This window comes from Melanerpes formicivorus, unplaced genomic scaffold (assembly GCF_026170545.1).
Source record: "Melanerpes formicivorus ecotype bairdi unplaced genomic scaffold, bMelFor1.0.p_v2 SCAF_24, whole genome shotgun sequence".
NCBI classification, from domain to species: Eukaryota; Metazoa; Chordata; class Aves; order Piciformes; family Picidae; genus Melanerpes; species Melanerpes formicivorus.
The window spans coordinates 9,800,818-9,815,707 of record NW_027142376.1 but is presented as its reverse complement, the minus strand read 5'-3'; the positions used below and the strand labels follow the sequence as shown (position 1 = coordinate 9,815,707).

Below are 14,890 nucleotides of genomic sequence, written 5' to 3'. Positions count from 1 at the left end.
CTCTCCTCTCCCCTTCCTCTCCTCTCCCCTTCCTCTCCTCTCCCCTTCCTCTCCTCTCCCCTTCCTCTCCTCTCCCCTTCCTCTCCTCTCCCCTTCCTCTCCTCTCCCCTTCCTCTCCTCTCCCCTTCCTCTCCTCTCCCCTTCCTCTCCTCTCCCCTTCCTCTCCTCTCCCCTTCCTCTCCTCTCCCCTTCCTCTCCTCTCCCCTTCCTCTCCTCTCCGAACCGAACCTCTCCTCTCCTCTCCTCTCCTCTCCTCTCCTCTCCTCTCCTCTCCTCTCCTCTCCTCTCCTCTCCTCTCCTCTCCTCTCCTCTCCTCTCCTCTCCTCTCCTCTCCTCTCCTCTCCTCTCCTCTCCTCTCCCTTCCCCTCCCCTCCCCTCCCCTCCCCTCCTCTCCTCCCTTCTCCTCTCTCTTTTCTTTTTTAACGGTGGCTTAAACATTCTTTTGGTACAACCCCAGTTTTTTAGAGTAGAACAGAACAGAACAGAATAGAATAGAATAGGTTGGAAAAGACCTTAGAGATCATTGAGTCCAACCTATCACCCAACACTATCTAATCAACTAAACCATGGCACCAATCACCCCGTCCAGTCTCTTCCTAAACACTTCCAGTGATGGTGACTCCACCACCACCCGGGGCAGCCCATTCCAATGGCTCTTTCTATGAAGAACTTCTTCCTAACACCCAGCCTAAACCTCCCCTGGCGCAGCTTGAGACTGTGTCCTCTTGTTCTGGCGCTGGTCGCCTGGGAGAAGAGACCAACCTTTCTCCTGCAGGGTACTGAACGTCGAAAGCAGGCAGCCTTGTGGCAGAGAGAGAAATGAAGACAACGACTGCAAAACCGTGTCGTTTTTATTTTAAACATGCAAAATACAGTTCATGCATCTGCCACGTTGAGAAACCTCTCGGTGCTCAGCAGATTAAACCAAAGACATCTTGGCCATCGCCTCTCAATAGATATTTCAAAATGCTTTACAGTGTAAAGATAAGAAATTTAGCAAAATTTCAACAAACCTGTATAAAAAACAGATACAGACAACTGTTTGTTTCAAGGCAACATGCTGTAAAGAGATCACTTTTTCTTTCTTATTTTTGTTTGGTGGGTTGTTTTTTTTTTTCCTGGATGTCCCACTTCCCCACCCCACCCCCCCCTAAAAATGTTTCAACAATACAACTGCTTAACAGATTTAAGCCTTTAGGCTACACATGCAAAGAAACAAAAATGAAAGAAAAAAGGAAGGAAAGGAAAAAGGGTTATTTTAGTTAAAAATCACCAAAACGTGCTACTTCGGTCGTTTCATTGTTAAGTACAGTAGTTGTAGGCAGGAGCTTTCTCTCTTTTGACTTTGTAAAAGAGTGCAGGCAGGTTCATGGAGCTAGTGTCCTGGAAGACTCGTACTCAGACATGCACTTTGGCTTTATCCCTTTGCCATTGTAATAGTCCACAACTTGGTTTGGAACTTCAGCCAAAACGCTTTTTGCCAGAGCAGCTGGGGATGCCTGCAGGAAATGGTAGAATCAGAGTTGTTAGGGTTGGAAGGGACCTCAAGGATCATCTAGTTATAACCTCCCTCACACTAGAGCAGGTTGCCCACACCCACATCCAGCCTGGCCTTAAAAACCTCCAGGGATGAGGCTTCCACCACCACCCTGGGCAACCTGTTACAGTCTCTCACCACCCTGATGGGGAAGAGCTTCTCTGTAACATCCAATCTCAATCTACCTGTTTTTTCTGGTTTTTCTTTCCATTCCCCCTAGTCCTATCACCCCCTGACACCCTAAAAAGTCCCTCCCCAGCTTTCTTACAGGGCCCCTTCAGATATTGGAAGGCCACAATTAGGTCTCTTCAGAGCCTTCTGTTCTCCCCACTGAACAGCCCCAACATTTTCCATCTGTCCTCATAGGAGAGGAGCTCCAGCCCTCTAATCATCCTTGTGGCCCTTCTATGGACACGTTCCAGCATGTCCAAACCCTTCCTGTAATAGGGGCTCCAGAGCTGGTTGCAGTACTCCAGGTGGGATCTCACCAGAGCAGAGTAGAGGGGAAGAATCACTTCCCTTGACAAGGGTTAACTTGTCCCTCTGCCAGCAGTGCCACAGGGCCAGAGGCATGGGTGCCTGGAGATCAAAGTGAGGCATGAAAAGAGAAGGGAACAAACCTCCACACAAGCTATGCTATTGCTGGAAACTCATTGAGTCAGTCTGGGCTCATAACTGGCCAACAGCACACCAAGGCCCCAAGTGCTCTAACTTTTTTCTGGTCTTTTTTTACAGTATTTTAAATTCAGGGAAACCAGACACTGCAAACCTGGGGATGGGGAGCTTTCCTGCCTGGTGATTTGAGCCACTGGTACCTTACACACATTCCTGGTGGGAAAGCACTCTTGCTTCTAGACCAGAGCAGCATTTGTGTGAGACCCAGTGGCTTGTGAGCTAGAGGCCAGCCCTGGGCTCTGCAGTGCTGTGTCAGGGCTGCCTTGGCTGAGTTTCTAACACATTGAAGGTTTATTATTGCATTTTCTCCACTGGTTACCTGCTATGCTTGAAGAGCATCCTGGCAATAAACACCTCAAGATGAATGGCTCTCAACTGATGATTGATACACAACAATCAGATCAGCCAGCACTAGGAAAATAATCCCCTGTGATGATAACTGGTGCATGTTACAAATTACTGTGGATTTGGTTCCATAGCTTCACCACACTTAATGTATAATTGCAATGAACAGTGCAAAACATTGCTCCTTGCAGTGGCTAAGAGCTGTGCATTCCACCCTCAGCTGTCATGAGGGTGTTATTAAGTCACAATTGTTAGCCTTTGTGATTAAATACAATGCAGAGTGGAACACAAGCCATGTGTGGCATCAGCTTTGTACACAGTAAATACACCACACATCCTACAGGCAGAGACTTCAGCTCTGTGAACTCAGACTGAGAGGTGATTTGAGCAGTTATGAGCCTCACTGTTCCACACTTCCACATGAAGGACACACTGCTAGGGTGGTGAGAATTACAGAGAGAACTTCACATGGGTTCAGGGAAAATATTTTCCTTTTGTTCCATTCCCCTGCAGTGAGTTGCTGGTGTCACCCACTGCACAATAGGGACTTTTGTTAAAGCAGAGATGGTTACCTTGATTTTAGCAAGCCTCTGCAACTACAGTGTTTGCCCAGAGTCACTACAATTGATGTTATCGTTTTCACAGGACATTCCTTAGAGAGTCATAAAGCTCTAATGCTTTGCTGAAGTACTTTTGACACACTGCATCCTGCAGGAGACTAACCCTCTATAATAGAATCATAGAATCATAGAATCGCAGAATCATAGAATCATAGAATCAGAGAATCATAGAATCAATAAGGTTGGAAAAGACCTCAAAGATCATCAAGTCCAACCTGTCACCCAAGACCTCATGACTACCGAACCATGGCACCAAGTGCCACATCCAATCCCCTCTTGAACACCTCCAGGGATGGTGACTCCACCACCTCCCTGGGCAGCACATTCCAATGGCCAACAACTCCCTCTGTGAAGAACTTTCTCCTCACCTCGAGACTAAACTTACCCTGGCACAGTTTGAGACTGTGTCCTCTTGTTCTGGTGCTGGTTACCTGGGAGAAGAGACCAACCCCCTCCTGGCTACAACCTCCCTTCAGGTAGTTGTAGACAGCAATAAGGTCTCCCCTGAGCGTCCTCTTCTCCAGGCTAAGCAATCCCAGCTCCTTTAGCCTCTCCTCATAGGGCTTGTGCTCGAGGCCTTTCACCAGCCTCATTGCCCTTCTCTGAATAGGCTTGGACCTGGACATTTTGTATAAAGCTTTCTCTCTGCCTCTGGTGTTGTAGCAGTGAAGTGTAAGGGTGGGTGTGAGGTTTTAGGCACCTGAGTAACTGTAATTTACCTGTGTTAAATGCCTGTATGGGTGCCTGCAGGATCAGAACCTTCTCTAAAGTCAAACTCGCAAAATAAAAGGGATTTTTAGGTTATTTTTACAATTTCCTTCACTCCCCTTTCAATTTTCTCACAGAGGCAGCTTTTGGACAGATTATTTTGGATCTGTTTGGATGGATCTGCAATTTCAAGTTCCACACTGACCTGAGAATTGAAGTAATGAAAAAATTACTGCTTGAGTTGACTCCAGATGAATTTTGGTTTAGTGTTCCAGCCAAACAAAAAAATAATTGCCCTCCTTCCATCAGTTGTAGAGGTGATGCAGATTTAGGACAAATAAAGACTTGATTTATCAGAAAACAATCTATAAAATGTATGCAACTTGATTCCTAGTCTTTTTCTTAAAAGATCCTTAAATTTTCTTCTCTGGGTAATAGCTGAACAGCCTCAATACCAAAAGTAGACACAGTGACAAAAGGGCTGTGATATTTAGCTAAATTCATCTTTGTAATATGCTGCTATGTGTTAAAACTTGTGTCTGATGAGAGCTGATCTGACAGAAATCTCCCAAATGTGTAAATTCTGCATTTCCCTGTGGGGAAAGTAAGTCTGAATCAAAACATCTGTCTGCATTCAGCCCATATCCAGCTGCTGAGTTGCTCTCATCACCCACTAACACCTCCCCAGCAGCAAGGGGGATGTCAAGAAAAGGAGAAGACACCCAAGGGTTGAAATGAAAACAGATGTAATGAAACAGCCAAGCTAATGCCAATATAAAGTATACAGAGTTAGGCCAGTGCCTGTACAGTGGTCACAATAAAGGGGAAGGCAGTCCCCAGAAGCAGAATGATGAGCAAACTTCCCCAGGGATGGGGGGAAGCAGGAGAAGAAGCAGCATCCTTGGCAAGCTTCCCCCTTTATAGTGGTTGTGATCTCTGTGGTCTGAGATGCAGCTGCAGCTGCCGTGGCCAACTCCAAACTCCTAACAGCCTGCAGACCATGGCTGGCCTGGGAGCCTGTCCCAGCAAAACCAGGCCAACAGCAAGCTCATTTCTCCCATGAAAATTGATTCCACTGGGTGATGGAAATGGCATGCTCTCCTGTTTGTGCTGAGGATAAGTGAGCAAGGTAGCTAGCTGTGAATGTCACTTCATTCAGAGAGAGAGATTTTGTGAGCTATGACAATGAAGAAGACACTCAGCCAGCAGTGGCTGTTGTCATGGGCACTGACATTTGTTGATATGCTGAAAGATCACAATAAACAGACCAAATACCAAGTTGCATAAGATACACTGACTTTTCTGCTATAGAAAAGACATTATATCTGTATTGTCTTTGCTACCAAGAGAAAGAGGGAGAAAAATATCTCAAGTTTAACGAGAGCAATAAATGCCTGTGCTGGGAAAGGATGGCAAAGTGAACCTAAACCAGGTAAAAATAATACCTGACCCTTATGGCTCGTGCTAGCAATTAAAACCACACATCAGCTCACTCACAAGTTAATACCAGAGGCACAATTTATGTAGTGCCCAGAACTGCAACTGTCAGCATTAGTCTAGTCAACCAGGGATGATTTCAACTTTGTCATAAAATGACAAACTGAAAATCACAAATGCAGCTGCCCTTGCCAGCCCCTTGCAGAAACAGGGTTTGGACTAATTGAAAGTGGATTTAGCACTGTAAGTTGTCTCTCTTGTATATGTTTACAGTACACTACAGTGCAGCACTAGTCACTTGTGGTTATCTGCTGAAGGAGGATGACGAGCTATGAGCAGGTCCTGCTCATACTTTGTTCCAGTTGATGGGTGAGCAAGTGGCACTGGCAGCCACAGCTGAGTGCAAATATGCAGCCACTTGGCATGGTGTCAGATGAAGGTGTTTTAGAAGTAGCAAACCAGTCTGGAGAACCACTTAAATACAACAGAAGGAATGAGGGGAAGGGAGGGAGAGAAAGATGGAAAAAACAAAGGGAAAGGGATGTGATCAGCATTGCAGAGGAACACAACAGCCATTCCATGTTTCCTCATGGAGGAAATAGGCCCTGGGAAACCTGGCTGTGTGGAAAAACTCCTTCTCCAGTGAATGCTGTCTCTACCCAGCTGCTGAAACAGTCCCTGGGACAGATGCTGCAATGCAGGACAAGTGACTGAGGAGAAAAGAACACAGCTAAGGCATTCTGTCAGATCTGGCAGTTTAATGCTAGTCTGTCCCTTGCTCTCCTACAGAGTGTCTTCTGTACCATGCTCAGTTCAGACAGGAGTGGCTGGCTGAGGACATAGGGAAACTCTTTCTAACACCACTTTCTTAGTTGTGTTCTGGTACAGGTTTGGGAAACGGGGTTGGAGACATATTGTGTGTGAATAGTCTCAGCTTTGAGATCTTAGGGACCTAGATTTCAATATGGGAAGAGCCTCCTGGGGAGCACTATGAGTACAAATTCACAGCCAATTCAGCTGCCTGTGGAAACGAAGGGATGGAAAGCAGAAAGCAGCAGTCCTCAGAGGACAGATCAAAAGAAAGTGGAAATGAGACACCAGGAAAACCAAGTCAGGGAGGGCAACCAAACTGAAATCTGGGAGAAAGTGGAAGCAAGAAATGACACAAGAAGTACCTGGATTCTGCCCCACCTCTTCCTTGCTCACCCTTACCAGCTCACAATAATCCCACTACTGAACACTTCTTTTCTCCCATTTCTGACACAATAATCCCACTACTGAACACTTTTTTCCCCCCATTTCTGACACAATAATCCCACTACTGAACACTTTTTTCCCCCCCATTTCTGACACAATAATCCCACTACTAAACACTTCTTTTTCCCCCCCATTCCTGACACAATAATCCCACTACTGAACACTTCTTTTCCCCCATTTCTGACACAATAATCCCACTACTAAACACTTCTTTTTTCCCCCATTTCTGACACAATAATCCCACTACTAAACACATCTCATTTTTTTGCCCCTTTCTGACACAGTGGTGCCCCTAACTACATGCTTCTCTTTTTCGCCCGTTTCTGACACAATAAAGCACTTGGTGCCCATTCAGCATCAGGCCCATCCCAGGCACTCTTCACTGCATCACGCTTGTGCCCCTATCCGCGGAATGGAGGGAAAATTCATCTTACATGCTTGAAGTTCCTAAAGGGCACGAACTGGACGATGTCTCGAAGCACAGGCTCGCCCTTGGGAGACCTCAGGATCCCATCGTCGCCATCCAGCATCTGCATGTCGCTAAAATCGGCGTTGCCCACGCCGACGATGATGACGGACATGGGGAGGTGCGAGGCGTGGACGATGGCCTCCCTGGTGTCCGCCATGTCCGTGATGACGCCGTCCGTCAGGATCAGCAGGATGAAATATTGCTGAGAAGTTGGAGGACAAAAAGGGAAGAATTCTATCATTAGTTCATCTTCCGCCACTGCTTGTCCTTTGCTGGCACAAAACTGTTCTGGCAGCTCAGTCGTGGAGCGCGCTGGTTGACAATAGGCTGAACATGAGCCAGCAGTGTGCTCAGGTGGCCAAGAAGGCCAATGGCATCCTAGCCTGTATCAGGAACAGTGTGGCCAGCAGGAGCAGGGAGGTCACCCTGCCCCTGTACTCAGCACTGGTTAGGCCACACCTTGAATACTGTGTCCAATTCTGGGCCCCTCAGTTTAGTGAAGATGTTGAGTTGCTGGAACATGCCCAGAGAAGGGCAACAAAACTGGTGAAGGGTTTGGAGCACAGCCCTGTGAGGAGAGGCTGAGGGAGCTGGGCTTGCTTAGCATGGAGAGGAGGAGGCTCAGGGGAGACCTTATTGCCCTCTACAACTACCTAAAGAGAGGTTGTAGCCAGGTGGAGGTTGGTCACTTCTCCCAGACAACCAGCATCAGAACAAGAGGACACAGTCTCAAGATGCACCAAGGGAAGTTTAGGCTGGATGTTAGGAAGTTCTTCATGGAAAGAGAGGTTGGCCATTGGAATGGGCTGCCGAGGGAGGTGGTGGAGTCACCATCACTGGAGGTAAGAGGAGATGGATGGGGTGCTTGGTGCCATGGTTTAGTTGATCAGATGGTGTTGGGTGACAGGTTGGACTCAGTGATCTCAAAGGTCTTTTCCAACCTGGTTAATTCTAATTCTAAATAGAGAAGAGTCTTCATAGCAATGAACCTCTTCAGCTACTGATTGCTCCTTGTCTGCAGTTTAGTTCAGGTAACTTCCAGGTCCTAGAGTGGTGCACAGTGTAGAAAAGGGAGTTCCAGCTACTAGGTCTGGGACAGTCAGGGCTTTGGCTGGGAAATCTGCTATAGTCCTGAGACTCTCACTAGCCCTGTTCTCCACCTGCTGCACAATCACTTCTACTGACAGGTTCCCATTAGATTTTTCACCTTTAGGGCTCTCGTAGGAGGGGAGTACTGAAGCATTGCAAGCCTGTAGCAGAGCTGTCAGAGAGGCTGTGACAGTACTTTCCAGAGGAGCTTTGCTAATAGGCAGGTGGGATGGGTGCAGCTCTCTGCAAACCAGAGGGTGACCCACTGCTGCCCATGAGAGCAGCACTGCACCATGCAGGTCTCGCCTTCTGCAGGAAAACGAGGCCCATGAGGAGTGCCTGGGCACATGCAGGGAGGAATAGTTCCATCTTGAAACACTTCCCACAGAGCCCTGGGAAGAGGTTTTCTCATTCACTAAAGGAGAGCAAGCAATTTTGTGCACTTGTCATTTCTTTCCCAAAAAATCCAAGTCCACTGAACTGGGCTCATAGGCTATGACCTGTCCTCACTTGGCAGAGGGGAAAAGCAACTCCCACTTGGATAAATCATTTGCTGGACTCACTTAACAAATGTGCCTGAACAGGAAAAATGAACATGTCTGTCACTCTGGAGGAGCAATACCAACAGCACACATTACTACAGTTCATATGTGCACAGCTGCATAAACTCGAGGGTGCTCTGTGCACCACCTCCTGCCACACAACATGCAGGGGAAAAAAACTGTATCTTGAAGCCTAATGCTAGAAATTGTTCTGTTTTTCAAACAGAAAGAGGGCAAGCTTAGGTTTAGAAGGATGAAGCAACTTACCTACTATGACATACTAGTTCAGAGGCAGCACTGGGAACAGTGAGCCACTGCAGGACTAGGTGGGGGAACAGAAATTCAGAGGTACCAATTCCCCATTTCAGGATGGGGACCCTAAATACTATCAAGGTCTTGGAAACAGCATTGGACTGACAATCACAAGTCCAGACTCACAAACAGAAAGGTTTGAGAACTCCTGTCTTAACAGGACTCAAGGAAAGGTTCAGCACAAGAAGAAAGCAAAGTGATGAGAAGCACACCAACATCCAGCTCTACCCTGTTCCTATACACAAGCTCTTTTCCTGCTGTGGGATAGGAGCTCTCTCTTACATCCTTTACTTGAACTGAGCCCTGCTCTGGTAAATGTTTCAGACCTACTTGCTCTCATATTCCCTCAGTCTGCCTTTTTTCCATTTTGTCTGGAATGCAGAAGAAAAAGAACCCTAATGCATTTCAAGGACGTGTATTTGAAACACAATTCCTGCTGAAGCCTTTTATCCCAAGGAATCTGTCCTGGGGTTTGTATCAGATGCAGGCTCACAGACTTTTCTCCTCCACACAATGCTCTGTGTCAGTAATAGCAACCTGGAAACTGTAGCATTACAGTTTCCAAAGGAATTGTTGGAAAAATGCCCTGGTGAACAAAGAAGGTTTAGTGCAGCCTCTGCAAGAGACTTGAAATGGGGTAGTCTGTGCGGGAATCACTTGAACTCAACTCCTTCTATGGGCAACACTTGCTGGGTCTGGCCCCTCAGTTTCTGTAACCTCAGTGGTGCCATTTCTGTTCCTGCCGTGAAGAACTGGGTGTGTTGCAGTGAAACAGCTCTCAAAGCAGGAGACTGAGTGTTGCAGCCACTGTTCTGAGGGCAGCTGCTGGACATGTGCAGAGTGAATGATTCCTTAGCTGACCGATTCCTTAGCATGCTGAGTAGAACAAAACAATCACACTTCATGTGTGCCAAGAACAACAACCTCACATTGCCACCCTTGGGTTGGAACGTGCTGCAGAAGCTACCTCCTCGACCTGCTGGCACCTCTCACTGGGAAAAGATTTTAGCTTATATATGTGGTTGGATTTTACTGATTAAGGGACTGAAAACAAAGAGTATAAAAAACAGCCACTGTGAGCAATAGTCATTTGGGTTAGGGCCTTGCTAGGGACTTCTGCTTCTGTTAGTTCTCTGCTTCTGGCTACGGCTTTGGTGTAGGGCTGCTGCTAGGGATATGCTTGGGACTTCTGTTAGCTGCTTTGTCTGTTAAGGGCCTCCGGGACTTCTTCTGGACTTCTTCGGAGACACTGTAATGCAAGGGACTCTACAATGCAGCAATAAAGGACTTCTGGGAGGACTCCCGAGACTCCCTGCTCTCTGCACTTCTGGAATCTCGTGGGGTTCGTGCCTTCATTTGTCATCCAATGGCCCCCAAATTGGGGGAGAACAACAACTCAGCAGTGGAGGAAGAGTTGAAGGCTGGCCATTGTAGCTGCAAAGACTTGGTACACTGCTCCACCTGCCACAGACTCACCTTCTGCGCAGGCAGTTGGTGCAGACTGAAGGCAGGACTCAGGCACATGGAAAGGCCTTGTTTGGATGGCCTGCAAGAGAGCCACCGTAAGACAAGCAAAAAGCCCACCCAGCACTGTGCCCTTACCGAGGCCTCCTTGGTGTTGGTCTCTTCAGAGGCTGACTTGGCCACCTTCTGGATGATGGGAGCGATGTTGGTGGGCCCGTACAGCTGCAGCTTGGGCAGGCAGCTCTGGTAAGCCTCCACAACACCTTGTATGCCTGCCGTGAAAAGCCACACCAAGGCACAGCACCAACATCAGGCATCTTTAAAGGCATATTCTTAATGTATGAAGTCAAAATACCAGAATTAGCAAGGACTAATTGTCTCCAGCTGCCCTTCCCAGATGTTTTTAATGCCTGTTTTCCAGGTATTACTTTGCAATGCCATAGCTTCCACCCCTCTCAGGTCAAGGTCTAAGTGATGGCTTCCTGATGATCAGCTAAGATTCACAGAAAAAGCACACAGAGAAATCCAAAACACTTCCATGTTTCTCTCTCCTCCTCTTCAGATCGGTATTTATTTCTGTCATGGGAGTTCCCAGCTCATTTGCCCTTTGTACTTACAACCTAGAGCTGTCAAGGCATTCAAACATCTTTTCAAATACCTGACTCCCCCATGCTAAGAAAATGATTTTTCAGGGTGAATTTGTGTAATTGCTCACAGGTTGAATTTGACTAGTGTGGCATAGGGCACACCCTACAGACTATGACCAAAAGCTGTGAAATCTTGAAAGAACCAGCATGATGCTTTGCAGTCTACAGAAAAACAAGATTTAGTCAAGAAGGTTTGCTGGGGAAGTAGCTATTTTCGGCTTTTTCATTTCATGATATATAGCCAGAGCAGGGAGAAGAGGCTTTCTGCTGACACAGTTGACAGATCACAGAATGGAAATTGGTGTTGCCAACGACTGGGAAGAAGGATTTCTTGAAGAGATGCATGTTAGCCTCCACAATCAGAACTCCCAGCTTACCAGATCTAAAGGATTAGAGGTCTAGAGTTGGAAAGAAAGTGACAGACTGAAGAGCTTTGTAAGGGATGCTGAAGAATGAAAGATCTTAAGCCACTTCCTGTTTGCACTCAGACTCAGCCATGTTTACAGTATGCAGAGTGATCACTCAGAAATGACAGGGAGTTGTAATTGCTTTGCAGTGATGCACCTGAGCCTCCTGTGAAACACTGCTGAAGAATGCAGTCTTCTCTCTCTAGGTAGATGCAAAGGTATTTTTGCACTGCAGTGCTCACAGACAAAACAAGCTCCAGGTACAGCCATGATTGGCTAAAAGGAAAAGCAGTGTTACAAAATTCCCCTTGGCAATTCCAGTGCCTAAATTAAGTATTGCAAACCTGACCTTTTCTTAACTCCCCCTTTTAAACCTGGTAAGCATTTCTTTACATATACTTGCTGATATTGCATGAAGGCCTCGTGAATCTTGCCCAAGACAACGAGGAGATACACTGCAGTTCTTACTTATGCATTAAAACAGTACAAGCTGAGCCTTAGTCCCTGCTTTCCACACAGATTTAGTGTGCTTTGTGTCAGAGAGTGGCTTTAATCTGAGAAACATGTTCCAGAAATGTAATTTCCAGTTTGCTATCTCAGATTAGTATCTTTTGGAAATGTCTACTGTCTTCCCATAGCCTAATCCAACTGGAAATGCAAGTGGCTGGCTTTGGACTCCTTTGCTTTAGAGGGAGCCAGCACTGCTATTTTGTGTTGCACCCAAAGGATGGCCTGGATACTAAGTGAGGGTTTGTCTGTCCAATGTCTGACTTGCTCCTGGCCCTGCACAGACCCAACAGCCTTTTCAGACAATACAGAGCACTGGCAGTGTGAGAAAAAATCAGCCTTAGACTCAAAAGAGGCAGAAATGGAGAGATTTAAAACCCATTCTTTGTATGGGCTGATAGAGGTTTTTTTTCAGAGGCATACCAAAGGTCACAACTGTCCTGCATTTGGACTAGGACACAAAGCTATGTTTGAACACTGCCTGCACAAATATGTGATCACTGAAGGCTGACACTGTTAACTGAGATGTTCTAAGCAGATTAGGCCCTGTGTAGATGCCGGTGTGTCTGTGTTCAGAAGCAGGTGAGCTGACACAGTTTCAAATATGATGGTCCAGACAAAATTCTGAAGTCTGTTTTGCTTCCCCAGCTTATCCCCATACCCTCAGTGTGACTGAAATCTCAATTTCAAGCTGGCTCACAAGCTTAGAGGGACTTCTAGATGCATACATGTAAGCTCTGCTTCTTTGAACTCCTTAAAAGCAATGTAAAAAGCCTGGTGAGCAAGTCAAGAAGCTGCAGGATTTAGGCCCAATTATATTTCATGCCTATGACCTGCAGGGGCTGGGCAGTGAAACAATCCAAGCGCATCAACAAAACAAGGATGCCCAACTGAACCAAAACCAAAGGTTTTGCATTTAAGCAGCACAAAGTCTAAACTCTTTGAATGTCTCTTTCCCTTGAATTGCTTGTCCTTTCTTATTTTCCTCACTTTATTTCTTGGCATCCTAATTCTCATCCTGGATATATTCTGCCGACCGTGGCTGAAAGCAAGTCGTTAATGTGCCTGAGAAGGACTGAAAGGAGCAACAAGAAAATGTGAAGAGGAGGAGCATTTTGAAACCCCTATTTCAGTGTTTGGAGGGTAGCAGAAGAACAAGTGAGAATCACAGCCTCTGGACTTAGACAGCAATGCTCATCTGACCAAGACTCTGAACTCAGTGCTAGTCAGGGGTTACTTGTTAGGACTTTTTAGAGATGATTGTCTTGACAAAATGCAGGAATGGGGGCAGGAGATTCTGGAAAGACAGCATCAGTCCCTGCAGACCTCACCTACAAATACAGGACATCCAGTCCCATCTGCTACATGAATCTGGCCTCTGGCTGCCAAGGTCTAGTGATTGTTGCCAGAACACTGATATCCCACACAGCACTGCCACAACCTCCTCCTGCACTTCATACTGCCTTTTACCACAGCAGTCCTCAGCCCTGACCCTGCTGTGTTGCCTTGCAGCTTGCTATACATCTGGCCAAAGAACTGTCTCTAAACCGAGGCAATCTTTGATCACAGAGGTCTACAGCCCTACAGTGTTGATGTAGCTGAAGATCTGAGAAGAAGGAATTGAGGAGACACGGCTCTAGTTTTCAGACATGGCAGTGATTTGCAATGCTGAATGTGCAACAGGCTGTGCTTCCAAAGGGAGCTGTTTTTCAGGGAATTAATGGAGCACTTCCTAAGGTTTCTAAAGCTAAGCCTGACAGCTTGGAGTCTGCCAGGTTTCAAAAATCCTCGCTGCTTGCTTTAAAAAACACTTTGAATAACACAATAAAAATGGCAAGCACATTTTGCACACAGCGAAAATACAGCAGTCTGTCCTAACATGAGTGTTACCTGCACATTCTGGGTTGTCTTCATTGAAATTGATTGCAAAATCATGAGAGACCTGCAGATAAATGGAAAGAAGAGAAGAAGACTGGAGTCAGAAAAATTATTCTAAGAGGACTTAAGGTTAAATACGCTTTGCACTCCTTCTGTGTTAAACCAACGCTCTTTCAAGCTTTCAGCCACTAAGAGTGATTTGCAGTGCTGACTAACTCCCTCAGAAACACAGCAACCACACTGGAATCAACCTTGTCAATAACAAAAACAGCACAGAGAAGAACTACCCAAGTACATGAGAAATCCAGTGACTACAGTGTCAGCACTGGGCTGCCAATGCCAGGCAGAGAAGAGGGATCTGTTGCTGACGAGGAGCTCTCCCTAGCTCAGCATCTTGGATAGCAAGGGAGAGAAAGCAGGTTGTAATACAGCACTGAAAGCAGTGCAGTCCCTGTCTGAATCCTGCACTCACACGGTGGACAGTTCCTCATTTGAAGGCCATGAGTGAACTAGGAAAATAATTAATTCTCCAAAGATCTCAAGGAAAACACCTGGACCCATTGTGAAACATTAATGTAAGAGATCTGAGATGATTAAAGAGTTAGGTTAGGCTAGGGGGTGAATTAATAATGAACAATCCTAAAGGCTCTTGTTTTCCCTCAAATGTAGTGAACCTCTCAGTCTCTCTCTTAACCTGTAATTAAGTCTGTAATACAGGGCTATTGTCTGAGAGAAATGGCTGTGAATACAGAGAAGCTGTTGAGTTTCTAATACAGCAATGTGTTGTATCTTCAGTGGGTTGTGACAATCATACAAGACTTTTTTGTGCACAAACAGGGTGAGACAATGGCAATCTCTGCTTCCAGGCTTCCCCTACCTGTCTGTCACTTAAAGACCTGCGTCTGCAGCACAAATCTGTCGGGACTAAACCTTTCTTCAGCTGCTGTTTTCTGGCTTTAAGGTTTGTTCTTGCCTGCATTTTTTTCCCAGATTCCT

At 46.3% G+C, this 14,890-nt stretch overlaps 1 protein-coding gene across 1 annotated transcript in view; it reads right to left on the bottom strand.

The window, feature by feature from the left end:
- Positions 1–817: 817 nt before the first annotated feature.
- The window catches only part of CPNE4 (copine 4), a 159,138-nt gene continuing 145,065 nt past the window's right edge, over positions 818–14,890 (bottom strand). Inside the window, exons 13-16 of the mRNA XM_068152864.1 lie at positions 13,907–13,958; positions 10,594–10,727; positions 7,014–7,250; positions 818–1,499 (exon numbers count right to left, since the gene is read on the bottom strand). Coding sequence (XP_068008965.1) covers positions 1,368–1,499; positions 7,014–7,250; positions 10,594–10,727; positions 13,907–13,958 — 555 coding nt within the window. The 3' untranslated portion in view covers positions 818–1,367. The remainder of the gene's footprint in view (positions 1,500–7,013; positions 7,251–10,593; positions 10,728–13,906; positions 13,959–14,890) is intronic.